Source organism: Coccomyxa subellipsoidea (genome assembly GCF_000258705.1).
Source record: "Coccomyxa subellipsoidea C-169, whole genome shotgun sequence".
Lineage (NCBI taxonomy): Eukaryota > Viridiplantae > Chlorophyta > Trebouxiophyceae > Coccomyxaceae > Coccomyxa > Coccomyxa subellipsoidea.
Genome location: NW_005178035.1, coordinates 1,008,723 through 1,035,192, shown reverse-complemented (window position 1 = coordinate 1,035,192; position 26,470 = coordinate 1,008,723). Strand labels below are relative to the sequence as shown.

The 26,470-nt window shown below is 54.0% G+C and overlaps 5 protein-coding genes across 5 annotated transcripts; 3 read left to right on the top strand and 2 right to left on the bottom strand.

Annotated features, from left to right (window-relative positions):
* Positions 1–3,603: 3,603 nt before the first annotated feature.
* COCSUDRAFT_15794 (kinase-like protein) lies at positions 3,604–5,817 on the top strand (the record flags this gene model as incomplete). Its single annotated transcript, XM_005647634.1, has 5 exons — positions 3,604–3,865; positions 4,336–4,448; positions 4,761–4,982; positions 5,195–5,437; positions 5,653–5,817. 5 exons carry the CDS (start codon positions 3,604–3,606, stop codon positions 5,815–5,817), a joined length of 1,005 nt encoding a protein of 334 aa, XP_005647691.1.
* A 1,560-nt stretch (positions 5,818–7,377) lies between these two features.
* On the bottom strand, positions 7,378–10,692 carry COCSUDRAFT_66185 (hypothetical protein). The gene is made up of 9 exons (XM_005647633.1): positions 10,656–10,692; positions 10,429–10,516; positions 10,114–10,274; positions 9,740–9,917; positions 9,190–9,329; positions 8,768–8,864; positions 8,340–8,482; positions 7,953–8,056; positions 7,378–7,832 (listed from the first exon to the last, which is right to left on the bottom strand). Exons 3-9 carry the CDS (start codon positions 10,225–10,227, stop codon positions 7,742–7,744), a joined length of 867 nt encoding a protein of 288 aa, XP_005647690.1. The 5' UTR covers positions 10,228–10,274; positions 10,429–10,516; positions 10,656–10,692; the 3' UTR covers positions 7,378–7,741.
* A 928-nt stretch (positions 10,693–11,620) lies between these two features.
* COCSUDRAFT_47512 (hypothetical protein) lies at positions 11,621–16,224 on the top strand (the record flags this gene model as incomplete). The annotated part of the gene is made up of 15 exons (XM_005647632.1): positions 11,621–11,729; positions 11,823–11,881; positions 11,993–12,080; positions 12,202–12,281; positions 12,392–12,499; positions 12,604–12,754; positions 12,921–13,083; positions 13,277–13,441; positions 13,572–13,665; positions 13,788–13,871; positions 14,033–14,105; positions 14,226–14,303; positions 14,453–14,698; positions 14,972–15,135; positions 15,536–16,224. 15 exons carry the CDS (start codon positions 11,621–11,623, stop codon positions 15,677–15,679), a joined length of 1,806 nt encoding a protein of 601 aa, XP_005647689.1. The 3' UTR covers positions 15,680–16,224.
* Positions 16,225–16,314: 90 nt separating this feature from the next.
* Positions 16,315–18,686, bottom strand: COCSUDRAFT_53522 (hypothetical protein; the record flags this gene model as incomplete). Its single annotated transcript, XM_005647631.1, has 6 exons — positions 18,325–18,686; positions 18,058–18,171; positions 17,753–17,897; positions 17,392–17,606; positions 16,845–17,060; positions 16,315–16,506 (listed from the first exon to the last, which is right to left on the bottom strand). Exons 1-6 carry the CDS (start codon positions 18,544–18,546, stop codon positions 16,315–16,317), a joined length of 1,104 nt encoding a protein of 367 aa, XP_005647688.1. The 5' UTR covers positions 18,547–18,686.
* A 156-nt stretch (positions 18,687–18,842) lies between these two features.
* Positions 18,843–21,781, top strand: COCSUDRAFT_47510 (NAD(P)-binding protein). Its single transcript, XM_005647630.1, has 10 exons — positions 18,843–18,991; positions 19,212–19,278; positions 19,507–19,690; positions 19,797–19,960; positions 20,106–20,203; positions 20,333–20,434; positions 20,558–20,657; positions 20,818–20,990; positions 21,097–21,227; positions 21,389–21,781. The coding sequence occupies exons 2-10, from the start codon at positions 19,269–19,271 to the stop codon at positions 21,429–21,431; spliced, it is 1,005 nt and encodes a 334-aa protein (XP_005647687.1). The 5' UTR covers positions 18,843–18,991; positions 19,212–19,268; the 3' UTR covers positions 21,432–21,781.
* The last annotated feature ends 4,689 nt before the right edge of the window (positions 21,782–26,470 follow it).

Here is a 26,470-nt window from a genome sequence, read left to right as displayed (position 1 = left end):
CTCATGGTGCACTCAAGCACTGGCAAGCAACTTCTTCCTAGTATTCGTGGATGTGTGCTGCCAGCACAGTTTCTGTCAAGCCTGGAGTCGGTGCTGCGGGCCTTCTGTGCCTGACGCAAGTTCTTGCAGCAACGCTGCCCGAGGTACACAAAGATGCTCAACCACCCCTGAACGGCAGGTGCCCGTCCCTGGTGGCATTTCCACGCCCTTTGTCGGTTAGGAATGGCATTGGCACCGAGCGTGCTGCGCTGAGGCGTCCCGCGTAGGCGGCATCATTGGGGAGCCCCTCAGCGGCAGTGTTGGAAGCTGCGCAGGTGTCAAGTACACAGGCTGTAGGTCCTGCCGGCCTCAAAGCGCCCAGCGTTGCACATGCTGCATGTGTGTGTACATCTGTGATGTGTCCTGGTGTTCTGATCCAGGGCACGCGAGCCAGGGACGCTGAGGAGCGCCGCGAAGTACAAATGGGGCGGCTTTCCAAGCTCTGCCTCTCCTGAGCGGACTCCATCTCTATGATGCCCAGTTCGCATGGATCGGTTAGCCAGCATTCGGAACCGCACGCCCTCACAGCAGCAAACTTGAGAGCGCTTGAGCCAAAATTGACAGAGCAGCACGAGGTTCTTGGACGCTTTGTGGGCGGCAGCAACTCACTGATAAACAGAGCAGAGCTTCAGGCACTCTTCAGAGCCAACAAGGTCATTGGAGAGGTTGGAATACAGGAGCAGCTAGCAGCAGGCTGCCTCCCGCAGCACCTCGGGGGGGTTGGATCAGCACCTGCCTTTGGTCAGGTGTCAGCAGAGCAAGCAGTTTCGGGCATCGCTGCGCTGTCCGCGGAGTTGGACTACCCAGTGCAGTTCCCCGACACGCACTGGCACAGCCAGGCCACAACCAACGAGAGCTGGGGGCACGGGCTGATGTCGCCCACAACAGACGAACAGCCCAGCGATATCACCAGTTATGGGATGCAGCTGCCCACGTCGCCTACGAAGAAAGCCTACAGCGACATGGGAGACTCAATGGACAGGTCAGCTGGTGTGGGGTACCAGGGACGCCCGCGGTGTGGGCGCGCGTCCTCAGAGTTTCAGCGGCAGGGTATGGTGGGCCAGCTCCCCACCATGCACGCGCCGCTGCAGGCAGGCATGGTCGGGGGCCTGCCGCTGGGCAGCATCGGGCAGATCCCTGAGGGGAGCGCGGCAATGATGGGCGCTGCGGGGCAGTTCCTGCGGGCAGCCCCGCAGTTCAACGGGCCCGTCAGCCGCATGATAGGGCCCTTCCCGGCCCAGGCCGGCGCGGCCCCGGCGGCCGGTGTGTACTCGGCGCCCATGCCGCAGACTCTGAGCAACGATGCCGGCCACATGGTCGGGCAGTTCTCGCAGATCGGCGCGCTGCCGGCTGGGTACGGCACGGCCGGCATCTACACTGGGGCGGCAGAGGACCGGCTGCGCAGGTTCAGCGCGCCCGGGGGCCAGGCGCAGCATGTGCAGGATGCGCGGCAGCTGCAGGCGATGCGAAACAGCCAGAGCATGAACTCGGCGCACATGCAGACGGCGGCGCTTCCGGTGATCGGCGCTACGGAGCCCGTCAGGCCGGTAATAGGGGAGCTGCCATGTTTCGCGCAGGCTGGGAGCCCTGGGGAGGCTGCCCAGCCCTCCCTGGGGCTGTCACAGGTGGAACTTCTGCACCAATACTACGCTGCACATGCTGCGCACCAGCAACATCAACAGCAGATGGCATCCGTGAGCATTTCTGTCGAAAATGGAATCAACCTGTCCACACACATGACCCGCTGCCTTGCCCCTTTACCCTGTTGTTTTGAGGCTAGGGTGGTGTTTTCCCCTTGACAGCTGCTAGGGAAGGGCTGAGTAGGCATGCCACTCAGGTGGCTTTTACTCTGCTGGCTGCTGTATGTCTGATTCTGTACTGCCTTTTCTTCCACAGGCCCTCCTGGTGCCCCGCCAGAGCCAGCCGCAGGCCAACTCTGCAGTTGACATGTACTCTGCAGTTGACATGTACTCTGCAGTACCCAGCATATCACCTAGCGAGCCCAGTAGGTACAGCAGTGTGCAGACTCTCTCAGCAATGCCCAGCGATCCCAGCAAGGACGGCAGCATGCGAACCACCAACCTGGACTCGGCCAGCCTGGCTGGCCCCAGCGACCCCCTGGAAGCGCCTGTGGTCGAGAGCAGCGGCCTGGAGAGCAAGCTCTCCACCAAGGTTAGCCTTTGACAGGAAGCTGTGGCTTGGCTTTGCTACTGAAAATCAGCACAGTCCAGCATGACTGTTGGTTGATCGTGCATGTGGGGGCCAGAGATGTTGACTCAGTCCTGACGAGATTCTCTATGTCCCAATTCTTGCATTGCTGAAGCCTTGCCCTGCCCGACTGCAGGTGAGGGTGGTGTGCAGCTCGAACGGCAACTTCATCCGGCAGCCTGGCGGCCACTTCGAGTATGAGGGCGGCGACACCAGGCTGGTCAGCGTGTCCAACTGGTTCTCTCTGGCGTCACTCAAGGAGGCCCTGGAGCGCGTGGTGGTCAGACCAAGTTCCTCCAGATCCATGTCGGGACCCCCGGATGTGAGCATGCGTTGCATTTCTTTCCCCCCCTGAAATGCCCAGATGCATTTTCATGTCCAACTTTGGGAAGCACCAGGAAGGGTTTTTGGGATGGTGTCAATGCATGAATGTGGGTGTCTTTTTCTATAGGGTTCCTGTCACCGTTGTATGCAGGCAATGGACCTCAAGTACCAGCTGCCCAGCGACCCAACTGTGTACGTGGACCTGTTAGACGACGAGGACGTCCAGCTCATGTTTGATGAGGTGGGCTGTGCTGACATCACAATTGGTTTCATAAAAGTAGACAATTTTGGACGTCAATTTGAAGGAATTGTTCTAGTGAAGATTGTTCTTATGAAAATGACCTTCCGCAAAAGTCAACTTTCCACTTTTGCCAGTCTATTCTTATCCTGCTTCTGCTGTCAGCGCATGCATCTACCATATGTGGCAGGATAGCTGACGGTGTTCTTTCTATCGATGTTGCAGTGGGCCGATTTTGCGGAGCAGCACAAGGGGACGTCGTACAAGCTGCATGTGTATGTGGCGTGGAGCAAGGAGCCCTGTGACGATGGTCGCAAGTCGGCCAGCATCTCTGATGACATTGGTGCGTGCCTCCTCGGCCTCAGCCTCCTGCCAACAAACATACTGCATTCTTGTCTGCCCCTCGCATGCCTGTTGCTTGATCCTTGACAAGGAGAGGCACGGAGTCTTTGCAGAGAACGATGTATTGAAAGAGCTGATTGTGTTGGCAGGTGATGCTGTCTCTTCTGGTGAGGTGGCACCAGCTCCCCACAAGGAGGAGTTCAGCGTTGGCCAAATGGCGGGCCGCATGGAAATCATCCATGCCCATGAGATTTCCATGGCGAAGTTCCTGGGCAGCGGCGGCTATGGAGAGGTAAGCCGTGTTACTCACTCGTCTATTTGCCCATTTGAATGCCTTTTGTGGATGTCAGTTTTTTCTGCATGAGCAAACTTCATGGTATTGTGGATGGAAGACTTCATATTCCCCTTTGAACGCCATTCATGCATGGCAAAGTGTATGTCGAGGGACCATCATGTTCTTGTGTGGGGATTTGACAGGTGCTGATACAGAGACTATTGCTGCGCAGGTGTATCTGGGCAGGTGGCACAGCAGCGAGGTGGCGATTAAGTGCCTGAATCCGTCGCTGTTCTTCTCCGGCTCGGACGGCTCCGCCAGCAAGGCGGCCATGGCCGACCTCATGCGCGAGGCCGATCTGCTGGCCAGCCTGCGCCACCCCAACGTAGTCTGGGTCTACGGCGTTGTCCTGCCCAAGATGGTGCGCTTCCCCAGCTGCAGTGGTCTTCTGCACGGCATTCGTTTCGCTTGAAATGGCCCCGCCCCCTTGCTGACCTAGCGCCTTTTCTGGTATTGTCGGCAGGCCAGCTAAATGTTTCGCGGGTTCTGCATATGGCGTGGCAAGCATAGAAAACATGGCCAAGCCTGCCACCGATGGTTGTGAGTTGGCTTGGGATGCATAGATATATTCACTGGTGCTGCAGACATACCACATACTTTGTTAGTCATCTTTGTGTGGAAGAGGCGAGGTGACATGATAAGTAGAGCTGGTCTTGTCCGCTGAGGGGAAAAACAGTGCGCCTGCCGTTCATTCCTCACTCTTGCAATTTGTTTGAGATCCGGCCAACATGTTGCATGCGGCTGGTGCAGGAGACAGACGAGGACGGCAGGCTTGTGATGGAGGACGTGGAGCCGATCTCGATGGCCAGTGGGGCCAACATGGGCCGGTGCGGCAACCTGCGGCCGCCAGCGGTCGTCACAGAGTTCATGAGCCAGGGGAGCGTGAAGCAGGCGCTCGCGCGCAAGTCAGACGTCGTCAGCGGCAACATGCACCGTGTCGTCGTCGCCATGGACGCCGCCAAGGTGCGCTCAGTGCTGCTGCCCTATGTGCATGGCGAGAGGCTGCGCTGCCAAAGCTTCTTTTTCAGGGTTGATTTCTACTGCTATAGTGTGCCAGCTCATATGGATCGCGGCGCGCTTCCACTTGACATTCTGGATGCACTCATTTTAACTTTGGCAAGTTGGATAGAGGTGGGGGCGCGAAGACGGGCCTGGCTCAGCCTTAAGGGTTGACAGGGAGATGTAAGTGTCAGTCAGCTCTTGATGCTAAACCAAGGGTACTGCAATATCAGCAAGTGAGGCATGTGTGCTGACTGGGTGTGGTCCTGGCCACAGGGCATGGAGTACCTGCACCAGAAGAGCATCGTGCACTTTGACCTGAAGAGCGCCAATCTACTGCTCGGCTACCGCGACCGGCGCGCTGTGTGCAAGGTGTCCGACTTTGGCCTGTCTAAGCAGAAGCGCGACACCTACGTTAGCAATGTCACCAGTCAGCGCGGCACGCTGCCCTGGATCGCCCCAGAGATCATCAAGACGCCCCACACCGTCACAGAAAAGGTCCGCCAATTGCCCGGGCTTCCTCACAAACTTGTTCTGGATGTCCATGTGTTGGCAGCTGGCCCGGTGTGCATTGTGAGGCTGGGCAAGTCACCACTCTGTATCTTCCTATGGCAAGGTTTGGGGCGCTGTTACCATTGTGTTCAGTGATGATCACCATTGCAGGTTGGTTGGAAAATCGCGACAGCTCACGTTGGCTGGCTGGCGCGCAGGTGGACGTGTACTCGTTTGGGGTGGTGCTGTGGGAGCTGTGGTCGGGGCGGGAGCCGTATGAGGGCCTCAACTACCACGCGCTGCTGCATCAGATCACGCTGACAGGGGGCGGCCTGCGGCCGACGCTGCCCAACTCGCCAAAGTGGGAGTACGAGCCCGTGCCCGAGCCCGCGCCCGGCTGGTGCTCCCTCATGGAGCGCTGCTGGCAGGAGGTCCCCGAGAAGCGGCCCTCCTTCGCAGAGGTGCCTATTTTCCCCTCAATGCCCCACGTGCATGCACGAACCATCAGATCATAGGTTAGTCCGCTTAAATCAAGGGAGAGGTCCTCCAGAGAAGATGCTCTCTTCACTGAAGAGTCTTCAAGGGAGGGAGTGTATGGCAGGGGGACATGACTGGCACTGCATTATGGTGGGTTGCTCAAAGATTCAACTGAGGTTGTGTGATGGCTGCGGTGCAGATTGTGAGGGAGCTGAAGGTGATGGGCCAGGCTCTGAGGCCGCCGCGAATGCGGCCCAGGAGCCTCGTGGGCGCCTCGGTCAGCTCGTCGGAGCTGGACGCACGCGGAATTCCCTCCGGCCGGCCCGGCATGGGTAGCCCAGCAAAGGTACAACCCAGTTTCTAGTCTGGCAGAATTCGTGTGAAGCAGGTGCAACAGGTGTGTTGCAGGCAAGAGGTGCCTTGTGTTGGGGGTGTGATCTGCTGGCTGCTGCAAAAAGCAAAGGCACCTTTTGGGGGAGGTCCTCACCATTAACCCATGGTTGGTGCAGGCAATGCAGCCGCCAAGTGCAGCGCAGTTGCCGAGGCAGGCCACGGTGCGGCAGTCAATCCTGGAAGGCGGCGAGGGGCTGGAACAGCAGCCACCTGGCGCCAGATCGGCCCAGGTTCCGGGGGGAACTGCCTTCCCAAAGTCGCCGTCAGCCGCCAACCTGCCCGGGCCGCAGCCGGCTCTGGCGAGCGTGGCGATAGCGGCGGCTAAGGGCGTGGAGGCGGCGTCCGGTGGGCCGGCAACGCCCCCGGAGCAACCGCCGACCATTGACGGCCTCCTCCGCGAGCACAGCGAGGAGCCGGGGCAAGCAATCTTGAACGCTGCTAACAAACTCGGCGGCATGAACTTGGCCGGCCCGGCGCCCAGCCAGCTGCCGGAGGTCAAGCAGCAGGTACCTGCGGCGGCTGCCAGCAGCATTGAGCAGCCGCAGCCGGCCCAGCCAGCCGCTGTCCAGCCCCCGGTCAATCCCTTCAGCAGTGCCTTTGCCTACACTGAGCGCATGAACAGTGCGTTCACCTCTGGGGCATGACCGTGAGGCGTGCTATGCTGTGGTCACTTCAGCGTAGGAGCGCTTCCGGCACTGTCGGGACCATCGGCAGCACTTCGTGCTTGTGCAGTAATTGTGCTTAGGATGAGCTTGCAGTCGTGTGGGACGGACGATGCGAGCACGCATGCCCCAGACATCCATAATTTCCCTGTTTTCACATCATGCCGGCATGTGGAAAGTGGGAACATGTGTTTTTACTGTGCTGCAGTGCCCAGCAGCACACATCAGGTCTGTCAGATAGTCCACGAGTTGTTGTCTTGATCTGAGTGTGCACAGCAAGCCTTTTCTCTCCCTTGAAGGGTTGTCTGCACTCAGCATCGTAGATGGTGGGTGCTGATGGTAAGCTTTTTAGTTTGCAGTCAGTACGGAGCTCATGGGCAAGCAGCAGCCGGCAGGGACCGGTGTGCACATGTGTTCAGGGAGTACTAGTCTTGCATCTGGGTGATTCAGAACTCTCTCCTTAGGAACTCAAGAACATTTCATCAGATCTATTAAGGGTGTGGTGAGGTTGTGCAAAGGGCTTGCAGAGTGCTGAGTGTATGTGTCGACCAAAGGCGGCAGCCTTTCGCTGTGGAAGAAACAATAGATTGTTTTGAGCGATCTGGTGTAGTCATTATCCTTACAGGCAATCCTGCTGCACACAGGTTTTTATCATACTTAGGCTTTGTGCTATGCTTTCAAGCATGTGCACGCTGTCCAAAATATATAATGGGCAAGAGGAAAGGGTGCAGAATCTCCACAAGTTGCTAAATTTGTATTTTGGGACTGGCCGCAAGTCGTCAGAGTCAAGAGTTGTCAGAGGGGCTACACAGACATTTTGATTTGTAAGGCATGTGAAGACTCTTCCGACACCTATACTGGTAGCATCTGCAGGTCATCCATTACATTTCGCACAAAAGGTGGCACTTCTGGCACTTTTCTCAGTGATCCCACATGTGCATGAATCGGATCTTAAGAGCTTCGCATCTGGAAAATCATTCAACATGTCACCACTTTGCTGCAAGAGATCCATGAATGCGTCCACTTCATGGGCCCCTCTTTAGATGAAAGACTGTACACAGGCCTGTGTTGCACAAATAGCAAGGATTGAAGCATTTTGTATTTTTAAAAAAGGATTGCTTAGCATTCCTCAGTGGAGTTGTTTAAGAGAGGGCTTCAGGCAACAAAGCGCTGAGCGTCTCCTCTGAGACATGAGTGAACTATGGTGTGGGATGTCTTCAGCTACCAACTTCCTCATGCCGGCAATGCCTCCACAATGGAGAACACACTGCGGGTGGGAATGTGGCGGGCAAAAGTAAATCCTGCTTCCCCCAGCATCTGCTTCCTGCAGCCACAACACGCCAATGCTATTAAGCACTATACAGCAATACCCTGGTGATACTCACATGGCTAGATAACGACCCATAAATCTGCAGTCAGCCATGACAAGCAGAGGGCGGCTCACCATTGCGCCACTGTCCTCTCTGCTCCATTGAGCGCCACCATCATGTGCACATCCAGCAGTGCGCGCTGGAACAGGGGATCCGCAAACTCCTCTCCAATTGTGGTCTGCACAAAACATCTCGAACTAAGCCACTGCAGACTACCCATGGGTGGCCAAAATTTCCAGCATCCACAAGATCATTTTCTTTCTTGCCCACAAATGATTTGGGACATGTGGGCATGAAGGTCCCTATGATCCATCTGCCAGAGAGCTATAGTGTAATTTTAGTGAGCAAGCGTCCCTCTGGTCTCGGTGGCATCATCTGAGATTCCCTGTCTGACATTCCCTTTGTTTCTCTCAGCGGCCACTGCCCTTTGCACTAGATTGCTGCTGCAGCGGGGGACCCACCTCCACAATGAGCAGCCTGGCCTTGGCGCTGCCCATGGCCTGCCGGATGCTGGATAGGATGGCGATGCTGTCCTTGTCATCCCAGTCATGCAGGATGAGGCGCATCATGTACACGTCCCCATCCTTGGCCTTGGGCATCGTCTCTGCATGCAGCTACTTTGTCATCAAGGCCAGGCACAGCTTGCCCTTCACGTCAGGTTCCACAGAGTAGGACTGATTCTATATCCTGCAATGTGATAAGCAGTGCTCCTGGGTCGGGGAATGTTTGTGTTGTGAAGGCACTACTCTTTATATTGCAAGGCAGCCCTTTCTTCCTTGTTGGTGCCTGCAACCCCTTGTATGTCTTGCATTCTGTCTTACTTAAGATTACATTGCCCAACAGGAGGCTGCTGAGGGCGGTGTGATGGCTTGGTAGGCAGAGCCCCCACCCGGCTTGAAGAAGTCCCCAGCAGCGAACTCCAGGCGGGGGTTAAGCAGGGACCAGTGCTTGTTCTGTGCCCACATCTCCTTGGCCCTCTCGATGACCTGCCGGATACCAGCCATTGCAAGTGATGCCACAGAAACACATTTGCATGCCCAAGGCCTTCAGACGTGGCCAATTCTAATTTACGCGGACAGTGTCAGGCAAGACTGGAGAATTGTAATGGTGGCCTGACAGCGGTGTTTTGCCACCACAGGTGTTCCACTTCTCACCAGTAAGAGCTAAGAGACATTGCACGCTGCTGTGTGTGTGTTGGACTGGTTTGCGCCGTTCTAGACACACCAAGGTAGAACGCAAGACAAGCCAGGCAGTGCGAGCGCCAAGAAGGGAGTAACATAGACAATAACATCAGGTGAAGTCATGCATCACCTGGGGCTGGTCGAAGAGGACCCCTCGCGGCTTGCGGTTGACTGTGAGCAGGTGCGCCATGAAAGAGCCGTACGCGCCGCCAATGTCCACAATGCGCGAGTGCGCATTCCATTTGTAGTCAGTCGCCATCGCATTCGTCCCTGCACATTACTTGATTTCAGAGACCTGCTGGGAGCTGAGGCTCATTGGTCCTGTGGGCAGTTTGTCACTGCCCATCTTCAAATCACAAACTTGCCATGTGTCTGCATTCCGTCAAGTGTTTGGCAAAATTGCTTTCTGGCCCAATAATGCATGTAAACAAGGTGGAAATGGATCTGAGTGTTGTGGTAGTCTGATTACTGCGGGTCAGCATAAATATCGCCCAGCCCTCCCACACCACTCCCAGACTGCCATTAAATTTTTTGAAGCCTGACTGAGATCCATCATGGCTTCAAAGCCCCTCATATCCGTGGCCCTGTCAGGCTATCTCCTAGCTCCTTCTGACACATTTAGGACAATTTTGCAGGTAAGAGAGATTGTCTGAAAGGGACCTTTGCTGGGTCAAGCGTACCCATGTTGTCCACTTGCTTCATGGCCTTGGAGAATTTGTCCTCCTCCTTGGGGTCCAGCTTGAGCCACTCGAACTCCGACAGCCCATCGTGCGTCTTCTCAAAGGCCTTGCCTCCGGTGCGCACCGCCCACGCCAGCTCATCCCATGCCGGCTTGTTGTGATCCGTCTGGTGCAGAACCTGCACATCCCAAAATGCGATCTCAATCCCAAGCCCAAGCATAACCGCCCCAGGGCTCTCTTGTCCCACAGGGTGAGGTGAGCATCTATTGATCTCCGTTGTCCATGAAAATCAACCTAGGTCAAAGTGTCACAGAGCGCGCAGGTGATGAGTAACGGCAAAAGCATGAACAAGCCGGGAGGGAATGGGGGCTCACCATGTCTCGCAGACAGTTTGGGTGGTCAATTCTGAGCACAGCAGACAGGCGGTTGTTCTTGAAGCGTGCTGGCCCTCCCCTGTGCAAAGGCTTGACCGCTGTGAAGATTCCCATCTGAACAGCGCTTCTCAGTACTCTGTACAATCGCTCACTGTCAAGCCCTGCGCCCAACAAATCGCAGATTGAATGATTGTCAAATCACCTGCAGCAATGGGATGATGAATGGAAAAATCTGTCAAAAGGCTTGAGTTACATCAGGGAAGTGCGTCTAGGTGTTCTGGCATTCTGGTGCGCATTGTTGGCTTGAGAATTTACCTAGCGATTTTGCCAGGGCATCTGCTGTCTGTGGTCCTTTCCTGCCTAGCTCATCAGCTATGCCCAGATGAGCCACAGTGTACAGTATCTGCACAGGGTCACCTTGTCAGCTGCGTTACTCATCACAAGGCGAGCGACTCAGAGAGTCCAAGAACTGCACACGAGATCGACCGGTCACGTCCACTGTCATGGGCAAGCAAAGTTTCAAGTGTTTGGCAGCTGATTGCCTGTGCTTGCCAAGCGCCCCTCTGTTTATCAAAGATCGTCAGGGGCGGGGGCTGGATCCATTCCAGGAACATCCTTAGTAGAGTGATCAGCCATTTTCCGAACACGAATATTGGCCACGGTGGTGGATTGCTCCAGTCCCTGGAAAGCGCATCCCAAAGGTGATATGCCAGCTGTTTATCAATCAGTGCCTTTCAGATCACTGAACTAACCTCACTAGACAATTGATAGGTGTACCTTAATAGGTGATTTTCCTTCCATTCCACGCTCATGTCGCCAAATTTTCGAGAATTGACCTCTAAATTTGCATCAGAACCTCCTGTCAAACCAGCATCGTTGTCACCTTGGACTCGCGACCTGGTTACCACCTCGTCAGCCCAAACTCGTGATCAGCTTATTGCACCTTCTCAATCAATTAAATTGAAGAGACCACTGACATAGACACAGCGAAATCCCGGAAGAGTGCTGGAGCGACTTCCGGACAAGCTGCCAGCCCGAAATCTTGGATTGGAGGAGGTTTTCTCGCCGTCGAACAGCTGGAGGCATGTGATCCACGTGCTGCCTGCCACCCGAAGTTGATGATCTTGCACCATCTAATTCGCGATTTGATCCAGAATTGAGCGATTGAGACATTCGTAGAGGTGTGAAACGTGACATCTATCTGTTGATGGCGGCTTGACAGCGTTTGGGCGTAAGCCGAGGTTGACCGCTTGCGTCAGCTGTTTCCAGACTCCAGAAGCGCTCATCAAGTTGAGCGATTTATAAACGAAGGTACCAGGTCTTGATTCAACTGTATATAGCTAGTGTTTCCTCGTGCGGATCGTGATATAGATGGGTATTTGGTCGACTTGCTAGGGTTTTCACTGACTCTTCTCCAGTTCTTTCACTACAGTCGTGCTTCAAAGTGTTTAAAATGTGTAGTGGCTCATCAGCAGGATTTGGGATCAAAGTTTCTGCGTTGTGGAAGATGGACAGCGAGGCTGGACCTGTGAAGCACTCAACAGAAGCAGATCAACAGAAGTCCGAGGTACCTGTGGTGGTGGCGAGGGAGCCAGTCATCGAAGACATCTCAAACAGTAAGCATTGTCATCTCCTTACAACCAACATCACACAAGCTCCGAATCTCTGATGAGTGCTAAAGGACTGATCGTTTCTTGGGACTTGTGCAGTGCGCTATGGAATACTTGATGTGCCCGTGTGGTATGAGACTATTCTGCTCGGTTTCCAGGTAAATCAGTTCTCTTATGCAGAATGTCAAGGTTGACTCTGTTCCAAGGCAATTCTGCCCTCAAGCTGTTTTGCATGCAGACATTGACCTGATCTCTCTGTGACTGTGCAGCACTATCTCACTATGCTTGGATCCACAGTCCTGATTCCTTTCCTCATAATACCTCCCATGGGTGGCACGCCCGAAGATCTGGCAGCAGGTAGGCCGTCGACAGACACACAAATGTCTTATTGCACCAATGTTGCGGAATTGATACATGGAAAACACTGCCTCATGGCTCTAACGACTGACCGTGCATTTAAAGTTTCTGGCACATGCAGTGATTGGCACGATCTTCTTCATCTCGGGGATCATCACCCTTGTCCAGACCATTGCTGGCGACAGGCTGCCCATCATTCAGGTGCCTTCGTTGAAGCAATGCCACAGGATTGCTCTCCTTAATGTGTGCTGCTTGAGCTGATATGCAGCTCAGTGTTGCAGAGGCTCTGAGGCAAACGCTTGGCTGTGCAGGGTGGCTCATTCGCCTACCTGACGCCCACCTTTGCCGTCATTGCCCAAATAAAGAGCCGCTATGACTGGCAGGATGCTCAGGACGGCACAAACCATGAGCGATTCCTGGTGCGCTCACACTGCCGAGAATATGGTAAACTTTACAGGATCACTGACAGGATTCTTCTTTTCAGGTAGACACAGCCTTCCTGACACTGTTGTGGAATGTTGAGGTGACCATGCGTGAGGTCCAAGGGGGCGTTATTGGGAGCGCCTTCTTCATCATGTTCTTCAGCATGTCCGGTCTGCTGCGCGCAGTGCTTCACTACATCTCACCCATCACAGGCAAGAAGGCACCCCTTGTCTACTTCAATCTCCATCGCAGTAATTGCCCTGCATGCGTGCATTGTGCAGAATTCAACTGTACTTCAACTTACATCGCTGTGGTTCCCCTGCATGGATGCGTTGTGAAAAAGTCCATGCGTTGTGCTAAATTCCATGGTTGTGCCTGCCAGCCATGCAACTGACATGTGTCCTGGGTGCTGTGCAGTGGCTGTCAACATTGCAATTGTGGGTCTGTCCCTGTACAGCGCTGGCTTCAGTGGGGTAGCCAACTGTCCCCAGTTGGGCCTGCCCATGATAGCGGCCTTGATCATCACCTCGCAGTACCTCAGGAGTGTGGGGCTTCCCAAGCGCATTCCTTTCATCGGAGGGTGAGATGACTTGTCTCTTTCTCGACATAACATTTGGCAATGCCTCATGACATGCCTCCACAGCTCTTTGGCTTGCGCTGTAGACAGGTGGTAAAGAGTGGTTTCTTTTCTCAGAGTGGCAATCCAGAGCTGAGATGCAAGGGTTTGTGATCATCCAATGGTTGTGTGATGGGTTGCTGTGTTGTTGATTCAGGATGCGCTGCTTTGAGATGTTCCCAGTGGTCATCAGCATTGTCATTGTGTGGGTCTATGCCGTGATTGTGACGGAGGCTGGTGCGTATGACAACGCCAGCGCAGACACACAAAAGTACTGCCGCACAGACCAAAGCGACGTCCTGAGCAACTCACCCTGGTTCAGGTAGCCGCATATGAAGACATGCGCAAAGATTGGCAATGTCCTATATGTATCTCATGTAGCTGGACAGCTTGGCAGGGACGTGCTTTCTGAGGAGATTCTTATAGCTAAGACTCTTACTGGGCACTTGCAGGTGGCCCTACTTCTGCCAGTGGGGGACCCCCACATTTTCCTGGAGCTCCACCCTGACAATGCTGGCTGGAGCCATTTCTGCCATGGTCGAATCGGTGCGTAATCCCTGTAAATTCCCGGACCACCAGAAAGAATCTACAGAGACTGAGACTTTCAATGTCTACCAGCGTCTTCCAGGCTTATGTTGCATCCATGAATGGCAGTTGCTGGCATGCAGTTGGGCGACTACTATGCAGCTGCGCGCATCTGTGGCGCCCCTGTGCCCCCTCCGCAGGTCATCAGCCGCGCTGTGACCTTCCAGGTCTGCCTTCTGCACTCTCCCATGTATCAGGCTCGCTGCAGACCATGCTGCCATTGCTAGTGCTGCATGTATCCCTCCACATAGCCCAGATCAGCAGCTGATCCCCACCCGATTTGAGTGATATTTTGGTCTTTGTTTGACACTCGGCCTGCATGCTGCAGGGGTTCAGCTGTGTCCTCGCCGGCCTGATTGGCACAGGAAATGCTACGACCGCCTACAACGAGAATATCGGAGGTGGGTTGGAAAACACTCTGCCTTGTCACTGCTGTTCTATATTGCAAGATTGCCCCGGCTGATGTATGTGCAGATGATTGCTGGAAAGCTTGCCTTGATGTGCTGTGCTGCATTGTGCAGCCATGCAGCTGACGCGCGTGGGCAGCCGCCGAGTCATCCAAGTGGGCGCATGCATAGCCATCATCATTTCAGTCATTGGTGCGCACCCCACAGCCCTTCTGCAATGTCTTGTACTCACCAATTAAATCCTCTTCAATGTGCACTGAACGGTGCTATTTGCCAAGTGTGGAATTCCACACAAGCATGGTGCAAAGCTTGAAGCAGAGCTCGGTTGTGTATGCATGCAGGCAAGTTTGGGGGCATCTTTGCCTCGCTGCCGCAGGCGATGGTGAGCGGCCTGTTCTGCGTCATGTTTGGGCTGATAGCCGCAGTCGGCATCTCCCAGCTGCAGTTCACAGACATGAACTCGCCGCGCAACATCTTCATCACCGGCCTCGGACTGTACTTGTCGCTGTCCATCCCTGACTACTTCACCCAGTACACCACCAAGAATGACCACGGTCCCATCAACACTGGATCGCACGAAGTCAACGGTGCGCACTCCACAGCCACCTGACCCTGCCTGCTGGCAATCACTTGCGCATGATGGTTTGCAGAATTTCTTTGATCAAAACATTGTCATGCATGATGGACTGCATGGGCATACTCTATGGCTGTCCTTCATGACAGTAAGGGCGGCCTTGCTGCACACGACGCATTCCAGTTGAATGTGAACAGCCAGAGTGATTTGTAGGAGGCTCTGGCTGCGTTGCAATCTGCCTGTGTGGCGCTAGGAATATTGATGGAAATTCGTTTGCTGTGCGCAGACATCTTCAACTCCATCTTTGCGACGGGCCCCGCAGTGGCGCTGATAATCACGCTGTTCCTGGACAACACAATCCCGGGGTCGCGCAAAGAGCGCGGCCTGCATGTGTGGCAGCAGCTGGACGCAGACGGCACTGACTGGTGGGAAGACGACCACATGAACCGGGTGAGGCCTCTGCTTGCTGAGGTTCATTCATTCATCCATTACACAATTTTCCTGCAGAGCCAAGGTGCATCTGCATTTAGGGCATGCCACAGGTGCTCCAATTTACTAAGATGATGATCCGAACCTCTGCGCCAGCGCAGCAGCACAGTGCATCCTGTGAGGAAGCAATTGCCACAAAGCCAGGGGCTTTGTGCAAATGATGACAGATCTTCTGCCTTGACAGCAGCAATGGGCGGCATAGTTGCACCTGAGCGCTCGTTAGTGTGTCAGGCAACATACCTTTCATGCGAAATGTGATGAAGCACCAAAAATGGCATGGGCAGGAAATGATGCCTGCTGGTGTCTCCTTCTAAGAGATGTCATGGAGTGTCATCGAGATTTGATGTGGTGAGGGTGGCAGGTGTACGGGTGGCCGTTTGGGCTGACGCGCAAGTGGCAGGGCTTCATCAAACCATACCGCCTGAAGTGGAATTCTTTCTGGAGCACACTGTGCACCAAGTGCACGTCCTGCTGTACCAAAAAGCAGAGCACAATGCCTGTCTGAGCTAACGCAGTTCTGTTCACAGTACGAATACAGTCAAGATAATCAATAGTTGCATGCATGTCTCTGGCCCAATGCTCAGCCCTTGCATGGCGACAGTATGTATAATTACTGTACTCGATATATCATAATTGATGTGCATTACATGATTAATGGCAGAATAGTCAAGAAGATATCTTCCAGGTCGTTGAGTTATTCTTATGCTTATTCCATCCGTGAGATTGATTCATGAAGTACAGGAAAATGACGGCAGGCACATGCCTCATTGCCGTGAAATGTGCCTACAGCTATTTAATATAGCTGTTTTGGGAATGTCAAGTGACACCAATACTTTTGATTCAGCACTTGAAGCACATGCGCATTCTGAGTGGGTATTATGAAATTTGTCATGGACATGTCAATTTACAGTGACAAACGATTACAGAAGTAGGTCATGGCTAGCAGGAGTCTTGGAGGTCTATGAAGCTAACTATTGCAAGATAGCTTTATGGAATCGAGGAGATCTGTGGTGAATTGCTTGTCCCAGTCGTGTAAACCAACAGATAGGCAAGTGCCCAGCTGCAGTACTCCATATGCCTCAGGCCCTCAGCCCATGATCCACAAGCATATCCCAAACCAGATCCAACAGAAAGCACGCGCTACCAGTTCAGCCAGTGCGAGGCGCTCTGCATGAGCGGGTGGGCCCAGTATGCCCCGAGGGTGACTGCAGTGATAGTGAAGTAGGGCAGCCGCAGCCACTCCTTGTAATAATCCTTGGGCAGATTCTGTCGCCCCTCCCAGATCGCCTGGAAGGGGACGATGCTTGTGCGCTCCTTCACCGCGTCAAATGCCTGCAACATCGGCAACACTCACTTCAATTCACCTGTGCAATTCCTACAGAATAGCAAATCCACCAAACCGGCCACATCGATCATTTACATGGCACGACACATGCCAAGTCTGCAGTGTTCCAAATAAGTGTCCTCCCTCATAGAATGCACTCAGAAAAGCTTCAGGCAAGTGAGACGGCAGATAAGGTGGGTGAATGTGGTTGGTTCTGTTGTTGCACTTGTCTGCATTGCTGACAGGCACCTGATCAGGCAACTGCCGGCACTGCAGCTTTCTCCAGATGACTCACATCTCTCTCTCCCAAACCGACGCATGCAAAGAGGGGGCAAGGAGGGCCCACCTCGCCGTATTTTCGGCGCAGGCGGAAGTCGCCGTGCCAGCAGGAGAAGAGGTGGTGCGCCATGAGGGCGCCAGTCGTGGCCACCATGAAGCTGGAGCCGATCCACAGCGTGTGCGCGAGGCACCACAGCGCCTGCCCAAATGTCTGCGGGTGCCGTGTGATGCGCATGACCCCCGTCTCCCACAGGTGCAGCTTCGGCTCGTCCACTGCCGCCACCTGGACATGTTCGGGGGCTAGTTATCTCCACGAACAGCGAGGAATGGATATAATGAATAAAACATTAAGTTAGGTCTGCTTGATACCCGTGAGGAGATATTTAGCAGGTTGACAGATGGCCTGACGCACAGCATAGTCCCTTGCGGAATGAATGTGCACCCCAGAGGAGCAGTGCATACGGCACATTCTGGCTCTCACTAAGTTACACGACAAGCCAGCCAAGCGAGCCATCTACGGCTGGGCTCTTGTTGACTTTGTCGAGCTCCATGCACGCAAATTCTTATAACAACACTACTAGATGAAGAGCCAAGTGCTGGGCATGACTGCGCACCTCCAGGAGGTTGAAGGTGGAGGGGTAGAGGAAGAAGAAGGACACAAAATTGAGCGTCCACACCAGCTCGTGCACAAAGGGCTGACCGCGCAGATTCCACAGCGGCAGACCATCATATCTGTGGTTGATGAAGTGCACCAGCGCCACCGTCGCCAGTGGCAGACTGATCGCAGCAAAGATGACCCGGAACGCCCTTGCGCCAATTAGCTTCTCGCCTGCCGCATGCATGCATCCTTCAGCAGCGGATCTCAAACGCAGCAGGCACCCGCCACTCAAGCGTGCCACAATTGCAAAGAAGATGATGATGATATAGGTTGCATGCCTGTAATTGAGACATTTGATCAATATGACAAATGCCTACCAGAGGGACGCAGGTACGCCAGGCCACTGTGCACGACTGCAAAGACGGCAAAGATGGCCATCATGAGGAAGGTTGAGTCTGTGGAGATGCTTTCAAGCTGCTCCAAGAAGTTGTTTGCCAGCCCTGTGCCTGGGGCAATCCACACCTGCAAGGGATGGGAAAATCTCTCAAGGGCGTCCTTCTTCTAGGTATGGGGCAGTCAATTCAGTGTTGTAAGCATGCACATCCTCCACCATGCTTGCTGACCGTATGAGGGCATGCTGCCGTGTATCCTGGACATGTGCATGGTGTTGCCGATGTCTCACCACATACATGATGCTTAGGACTATAGCCAACTCTGCCGTGAAAAACACCCATTTGCCTGTGCTCTGCTCCTCAACCGCAAAGTATGCCGCGTCCTCGCCCACCAAAGCTGCTTCCTACAATAGTTGCATCGGCAGAATGTGAGATAATTATGACACATTATAATTATGAGCATCATTATTATATGCTCATAATATAGCATATTGTGAGCAGGCAGTGCAGCACGAACACGTTTGCAAAAAGTGGGCACGACTGTGGCTTAGACAAACCTGTTTTCTGTCCCCCACTTCAGCTTCCAAAGGCTCCTGCGCCGTTGCTTTGGCAGCTGCATGTCTACATCTTCTGGATTTGTGCACTCGCTTCTGCAGGGCCTCCTTTTGTCTTTCGTCCCTTTTAAGCGTAATGCGCCTAGCTGCAGAAAGGCGGATATGCCTGCACAAAGGGAGTTTGACGCCTGCAAAGGTACTAGAATGTCTTGTTGATGTAAACATGTCGGTTTAGTCACAATTCCACTCCGCTGGCAGTGATATGCATAAGCATCTGTACTAAATAACAATTATGTGTTGTCCTTCTGCTCTCGACTTGCACATTACCACACAGCAGTACAGAGCATTGAAAGCCTGCCCTTCGATCACATTCGATTGCAGTGTACACTTCTCGCTCAGATGGAGCTCAAGAGGATGACGCCACGTGGCAATCACCGAACGACCGGGATCGCCGTTTGGGGCGTGCCGCACCAGGGCCTCCGAATTCCCCTGTCGTCTCGAACAAGGACAGTTTCGATCTCGTCGCCTTTCAGAGAAGTCTGTAAGTACTGATCTCGACAATAGTAGATGTGAAGCCTGGATAGGTTGGCCTTCGTTTTATCCTGCCAAAGACGTCTCGATCATACGACGTGCCGAGGTTGATCACGAGCACCTAGTTCACGATTTACAGGTCAGCAAGCCGATATAATTGGCTACATCACTGTACATCTTGTATATGTGAAGTTAGTGAATGCACGTTTTCCTCCGACAATAGCTGCTCTACCTCAGCTTGCGTGTTGTAGGAAAGTACAGCTTGGAAGTCTTCTCGTACAAAACATTGTTGAAGTCATTTGCGTGACTAGATATGAACTTTTTCTCGCGATCTCAGTAAGGAATTTGGTCACATGCAGGAGATTGATCCAACGCTTATTTCAAGCAACTTCTCGGCTTGAGACTCTCAGTTGAAGATGAGCCAAGGTATCGAGAGGCATTCTCCCATTGTATTGAAGCAGTTGCATGAATATCTTATTGTGTGGTGCTAGGCAGAAATGTTGATTGTGGGGAGCTTGAGCCGGGCTGTATAGCTAGCGGTCACGAAAATTGCGCTCACATTGGATTTCTTTCTGCACTATTATGCTGGACCTAGGATCCTTGCTATACAGTCAACATGTGTCCTAAATCATGCATTTGTCTTATTAACATCAGCCCAGGAGCAGGAGAACTGGCTGCTGGCTGGCTGGGAACGGTCCAAGTACGACGATGAGCCTGGTGCCAGCCTCGGTGTCATTGTGAACATTGATCGGGTGGTGGTCGTGACTGGCGTATCTTCAGGAATCGGCTATGCCATTGCCAAATCGCTGGTTGAGCACCAGTGCCACGTCTTTGGCAGGTGCGCACTCTGCCCCAACTTGCTTCCTGTGCCATAAGCACGCTCCTTCTTTATTGTTCGTGAGATGGGGGTTTCCCCTTTCTTGACTGTAGAGCTGCCACCACAGCGTGAGGAAGGAGGCAGATGCAAAGCGGCTGCAAGGGGAGTTTGGGGACTTCTTCACGCCGCTGCTCTTTGATGTGACAGACGAGGCTGCGGTCCACAAGGCAGCAGCAGATGTCAAGTCCCGCATGAAGGGCCACACCCTGCTGGGACTGATCAACAATGCAGGCATGCCCCTGCTCCCTCCTGCACACTCTCCAACGATCAGTAGACAATTTGCACTTTGCAGATCAGAGCATGAGAACTTCCAGGTGGAAGCCGTCAATCTGCTGAACATGGTTGGGCTCTCTCAGCAGTGTGGTGTCCTGTGCAGGCATCCATGTGGGCCTGGATGCCACAGCAGATGTGCCACTGTCTAAGCTGAAGAAACAGCTGGATGTCAATCTGGTTGCCCCAGTGGCTGTGATCCAGGCAAGCCCCTCAAGATCACCCTGGAAATGCTTCCACGCAAATGAAGATCCTCCTGATGATATTTCCATCCACAGGCTATCAGGATGCACATTGAGTGATTCTCTGAATGTGTCATCTTCTGGCATGCAGGCATTTCTTCCACTGCTGGGCACTGACCTCACACTGAGGGGCAACCCCGGCAAAATCTTGAATATGTCTTCCATCTATGGCACCTACACATTTCCCTTCTCGGTCAGCTTCGGCCCCTTGCATTTGCACCTGCTGTGTACATCCTAGCTCCTTTATGAGATTGCATGTGCAGCTAACAATGTGTTTGACAACAAGTGAACACGTGGGTTTGTGCTGGTGCTGTAGAGTGCATACTCGGCCAGCAAGGCAGGCCTGAATGCCATTTCAGAGGGTCTTCGCCGCGAGTTGAAACCGTTCGGCATTGATGTTGTCATCATTGCACCAGGTGACACGCACTGCTGTCTGAAATATGACAGCACCATATTTTGCAGCCATCATCAGCAGATTTGGGAATGGAATTCTTAACTCAATGGTTGTGTGTCAGTCAGGAAGATCTGTATGCGCACCTTCGATGTAATGCATCTGTTCATGGCATGTTACTGCAGGCCCAATTGAGACGGAGATATGGGGAGATGTAGTGGAGAATTCTGAGGGCACTGGCAACACAAAGAGCCCATTCAACACCTTTTTGGAGAGGGCACATGCGCTGACACAGACTGAGACAAAGAAGCCCGGCTGGTTCCTGCCAGCCGCAACTGTTGGCGAGAAGGTCTGGAAGGTGGGTACTTGTGTTTCAACACTTCTCTGAATCCTGCACATCTTCTTTCAAGCTTCCTGAACCATGCTATACATGCAGCTGTCAAATTTTGTGCTTCCCAATGCAGGTCCTCAACACAAGCAGCCCAGCAGTGCACTATGTGATCACGCCCAACTGGTGGCTCAACTGGTTTGCTCCCACGTTCTTCCCAAAGCATCTTGTGGACAAGGAGATCACGCGGCGGTTTGGACTAAACAAGTATGCTCAAACCACCGTTCTCGGCATCCATCCCTGACATATCATTGATGCATGCTTTGGCTCATTTACAACTGGTCAATTGCAGAGGTGTGAATCCAATTTGCATGCATACACGCTACATTAGTGTGCACATTTTTTGAGGTGGAAGGGTGTGATTGCAGGCTGCTCCCAAGAGGCAGTGCTTCGACTGCGAAAGAAGAGTAAACATGGAATCGAGCTTGGTCGAGAGTCTTTCAAGTCTTCAGTATAGGGCACATACTATGCGTAGTATACATAGTGCAGGCATGTTTTTATGTACAGGTAGTCACATTGCTTGGAGGGTATAAAAGCAGCTGGCCAAAGTGTTTAGACAGTGCAGTTCACGAAAAGACCAGCCTTGTTCTGTTGCTTTGTACACTATGGTAACCAGCATCGAACTAGGCACACTGTGCGTGTGCCACTATGAATGCTCAAGGTCTACAAACAGATCTGGGAGCCAACTTTGGAAAATTGTTGAATCAATGCAATGAACGTTTTACCTATTTACTGTAGAGAATCTGATACTACGCTAGATCTAGATGTGCCCCTCAAGCTTCATGCCATGCAGTGTCAGCAGTTCTTGTTCTGTATGCCGCATTTCAACTGCCAGTTGCAATTTGCCTGAGCTTCAAGCAAGTTGTGATAAATTACCGCCGCGGCCGGTAACGGGCTTATAAGGCATGCTGAAGTACGCTACTGCCAGTGGCCAGCCCATGGGAAGCCTTTTGAAAGGCGGCCACTGTAGGCATGATCGCATCCGATGACCTGGCGTCATCGTGACATGATATGACATGTACATCAGTGCAGGCTGCGACCTTGACTGCGCAGTGGCCGACGGCAGGCTACTGCGCATATGCGTTGCTGTACACATGATTCGCGCTCGGAGCGGCACACAGTGTCTAGCAGTGGTTGTGCCTGCACTGCATGTCCAGAAGCAAAACATTTTGTCCTGGTGGGCATGGGAGTAATTTGCGAAATCGGGTCCCACGTGGCGCGTGACTGGTGCAGGTTCCGGTCCACTGTCATGTGCGACTTGGGGAGCCCCCCTGGGGACCCAGAAATTGCCCGACTGCCTGTCTGCTGTCTGTGTGTCTGCTTAAGCTCTGTGTTGTTGATGAGTGCTTTCGGATGTCTTGCAGGAAGCAAATTCGTTGCGCCTGCAGCGCGCAGTCGTACTGAGTGCAGGCAATAAGAATAATCCCTCTCCTGGAAGAGAGGCTTTGCAACGTGTAGTGGGCTTCAGGGCCTTGTTGGATAAGCAGGTAAAATGAGCGGGGACTGCACATTATTCTGGTAATTCTCTTCTGGCCCTTCCCTGTAGACACGCGAGTCTGATAATTCCAAACCTTGATGCTGCTAATGAATGAAAACGAGCATGGCTATCAAAGAGAAGCCACAAAGCTCTTGCAACGCGGAAGGATCTCTCGGTGTCACTCCTGGTTCTCAGCAGAGGGTGCACAGGCACAGGAGACTGGACTGTCCAATTGGTGCTGTTTTTGTCAGCTTCCTCGTCTTTCCTCACTTTGCCTCGTTGCAGTTAATACAAATACTTTGGAGCCCACTTGAATCAATGGGGTGAAGCAGCCTTTTTGGGTGTTTCTGTTCTTGTTGTGTTGGAGTCCTTTTGGTCAACTCTGCTTGTTGATGTTTATTGGACAGGTCTTCCCAAGTCGTCCTCCATACCGCAACTTTCCCTGTTTTCTGCATGAGTCTCTTAGTACTTGATCCTGAATGTGCAGTGTCGACAATTCGGAGTCTGCGTTCCTGAGCGAGGACTTCCCAGGCTCACGTTGGTGGTATCAGCGCCAGGCGACGAATTCATTGTGCGCGCACTATGCCCTACAAAATGGCAACAGGACTGACGAAGCCCACATAACAACCAGACAGACAAGGGCTAGCAAGGGCCGCATGTGCATCATCGCGGCAGGGGATGCAAAGCTGCATCACCCTCCAAGTGACCTCCAAGGCTGTGACGTGGCTCAGGCATCTTTATTCAGCCTGCAAATGGCAGAAGGCCAGAAGAGCCAGTACTCAAGCGCCTTGCGCCTGGCAGCGGTGAGTCTTCTCTCTCCACTTTTGCTTCCCCTGATGAAAATCCTGTTGCCCTGTTCCCTTGCTCTTCTAAAGAGTGAGCTGTGGTTTACTATTACTGTAAATGCACGACCTAGGATGCCCTTGATGCACGGAATCTCTGTGTTCCTGCAGACTGCGCAGCAATTTGATGCCTCCTTTGATGCGACAGTGTGCTGATCTTTCTCTTGTGCTGTCTTTGCAGCTGGTTGCCAAGCGGCATGCGTCGGCCCACATCATTGCCTTCGTGGCAGGGCCTTGTGGATTCAGCCAAGGGGATGTCCCAGGCCTGGCCAGCAGACTCGAGGGGACCCGCCTCGACGTTGTCATGCTGGCGCCAGCGGCCGAGGTGGGCAGCAGCACAATGCAGGCGCTGCAGTTCCTGGTGGACTGCTTGAATGGTGACGCAGCCGGTTTGGCAATAAGTGAATCTTTGGCACCCAAAGGCAGTGCACCGGCAGCAGACTCAGGGAGGCAGTCCAGCAGCGTCAGTGCTGCAGCAGACAGCGCTCAGTCACCGTCAGGAGGGCTGGAGGCATGCGGTCACGCTTCTTGCGCGAATGGAAGCGCGTTGATCAGGTGGCAGGAACCAGAAGCAGCGGAGACGAGGGCAGGAAGGGCCAGCCGCCTGCTGTTCATCCAGCCCCCTCAGGAGGGCATGGAGGTCTGGCAGCAGCTGGAACCGTTCATGGAGATGCTTGAAGCGTCTGAAACACCTTCCAACCACCAGGAGTCCGGTCCTCCTGCCGAGGCTGAGGCACACACTCTGATCCCCGGAGGCAGCCCAAATTCTGATCAGCCTCCTGCTGCAGAAGTCCTAAGCCTTGCATCCCCCACGCCAGCCCCCGCTGCCAACACCACCCACCTGTGGCAGCAGGAGCAGCAGCAGGTAACAACGGCCCCCTTTGATCTGTAGGAGCTAGGTACAGCACATGTGCAAAGCGCCAAGTGACACTTGCTTTCATCATCATCAGAGAGCAGGCCATGGGTTTTCAGTGCAGCTGCTTTCTGGATCAAGTCCAAAATCTGCCTCATTAGCCACACACAAGGGGTTGAGGCGGGCTTCATGTGTGCGTACGTGATCCTTTAGATTGCCTGCAATGACGTCTATACAGGGGTAATAGTGACAGTGCTAGTGATGTGCGCGAGTGGCACAGTGGCCGCACTTTGTCAGGCAACTATTCATAATACACCTCTCATCCTTGCGTATTGCGTGCGTGCGATGGCACAGAGGCAGCTTGCTGCTGGTGTGGCATGTGACAGTGACAGTGACAGTGACAGTGACAGTGACAGTGACAGTGCTGTGCGCGCAGTGGCACCGCGGCCGTGCACTGCTGGCGCGGCGGTCTGGGGTGCTGACGCCGGCGCTGTGCCGCAACGAGTCGCTGGACCTGCTGCACCACCTCTCCTCCGACGGCTTTTCGCGTCCCTGGCTACCCAACTACGCCAACCTCCCCCAACGCGCGGCCGCCGCCCTGCAGCAGCAGCAGCAGCAGTCAGCGCCCTGCCGCGTCCAAGTCCTCCGCCTCGACGTGCCCCAGTGGCAAGTGCTCATAGTGCGGCCCCGGACGTTATTTATTTGTCAAAATGCACCTTGGGTTTTGAATGTTGGGGAATAGATCACCCCCATAAAGAGGTCAAAGTCCTTGCCTCAGGGTCTGATGAATTGCATTACTCTCTGTGCGAGCCCATACTTCATTTTCATGCCGTTTGATGCTAATTGATCTTCATCACGCTCGACATGTGGGAATGCCTTGAAGACTCATCAAATGCGAAAGGTAGCTCACATAGGTAAACCAGACAGCGACTCCTAAGAGCAGAGTTAGTCGGCTTTGAGTTGGCAGTTGGAATTGAACATTGTGCTGCATGCATGCTGCAGGAGGTGCCGGCGGGAAGGATGTTGGGCCCCAACCAGGGTTCATCCTCATCACAGCGTCTGGATGCGAGCAACGGTTCTATTCTAGACACCCTGACGGCGGCGCAGTTCGCAGCGCCGTCCACATTTGCTGAGCAGTGCTGGCAGCCCTGGGGCATCCCCTCCCCGTCCCCCACTGCGAGCGTCATCCCGGTGGCTGCGCCCATCAGCAGCCCCTTTGAGGTGCCTGTGATCCATGCAAGGAAGGCCGCTGCCCCGCGGGTGGCAAGCCACACACCGCCGCGGCCCAGAACTGCATCGAGGAAGGGGCAATCGCCTGGCAGGGGCCAGCTGCCCGGCCAGGGCAGCAGCCCCAGGGAGCGGGCAGCCCGGGCCAGGGCCAGCAGCAGGCCGGTGCGCCTGGAGCCCGATGCGCGCATGGGCAAGCTCTTGCTGGTGCGTCGTGACCCCTCCACTCTGTGCACCTCGCCAAATGCAATCTCCCCTGGTGCAGATCGTCAGGCGAGTGAAGTAATTAGATAGCGTTCACGTCCTTTGAGTTTGCAGCAGAGCCGTTGAAAAAGTCCTCCTTGACGAGGCCATCCTCCGAGAGGGATTCTGTAGCAGCAGGAGGTTTGGGTGATTGGAGTGACTGATCTGGCATTCATGGGTGTTTGCGGCTGCTGCGCAGTTGCTCTCTGTGGACGACCGCCACAAGCTGAAGCTGGTGTGGACGCACGAGCCGGCAGGGCAGGGCGCGCCAGGTTCTGGGGCCTCTTCAAGGAGCACAGCGTACCCCTCTCTGTGGGAGCGTCCCGCACCCTCTGCACCACAGCCCCTGGGATTCCCCTACCAGTCTGGCTCGCAAGCTGCGCTGCCGGGTGCTGAGCTGGCCATCAGCCTGGACCCGCAAGCGGTGGCGCTATCATCTGCCCATGGGGGACGTGTGCTGGTCGTGGAGCAGCGCCTGTCCGCGCAAAAGTCCAGGCACCACGGCCACAACGAAGGTGGCGCTGCGTCACATTCCGTCAGCTGTGTACATGTGTCCCAACGAGAAAGGAGGCTGGCCCATCCTGACGTGCTTGGGCTTGTCCTTGTTTTCCTTGCTCAATGCTTCTTTCATCACCTGGCTTGTCGGTGGTGCGAGGCTTCCTTCCACATCTTTGCATATGTATCAATCAATAAGGGATCCTGTTTGCGGTGCAGATCGGCAATGAGCGCAAGGTGCAGAATACAACAGGGAAAGTGAGGATGATCCTCATGGTCTTCTGAGCACAAAATTGATCTAAATGTGTATGTC

Excerpts from the sequence above, each read along its gene's own strand:
- COCSUDRAFT_47510 (XM_005647630.1), top strand. Across the intron at positions 20,658-20,817 it reads TGTTGTCATCATTGCACCAG|GCCCAATTGAGACGGAGATA; the intron begins GTGACACGCACT and ends ATGTTACTGCAG. Across the intron at positions 21,228-21,388 it reads CGGCGGTTTGGACTAAACAA|GCTGCTCCCAAGAGGCAGTG; the intron begins GTATGCTCAAAC and ends GTGTGATTGCAG.
- COCSUDRAFT_66185 (XM_005647633.1), bottom strand. The coding sequence starts at position 10,227 with ATGGGAATCTTCACAGCGGTCAAGCCTTTGCACAGGGGAGGGCCAGCA. Across the intron at positions 9,330-9,739 it reads GAAGCAAGTGGACAACATGG|GGACGAATGCGATGGCGACT; the intron begins GTACGCTTGACC and ends AGTAATGTGCAG. Across the intron at positions 8,483-8,767 it reads TGGGGACTTCTTCAAGCCGG|AGACGATGCCCAAGGCCAAG; the intron begins GTGGGGGCTCTG and ends AGCTGCATGCAG.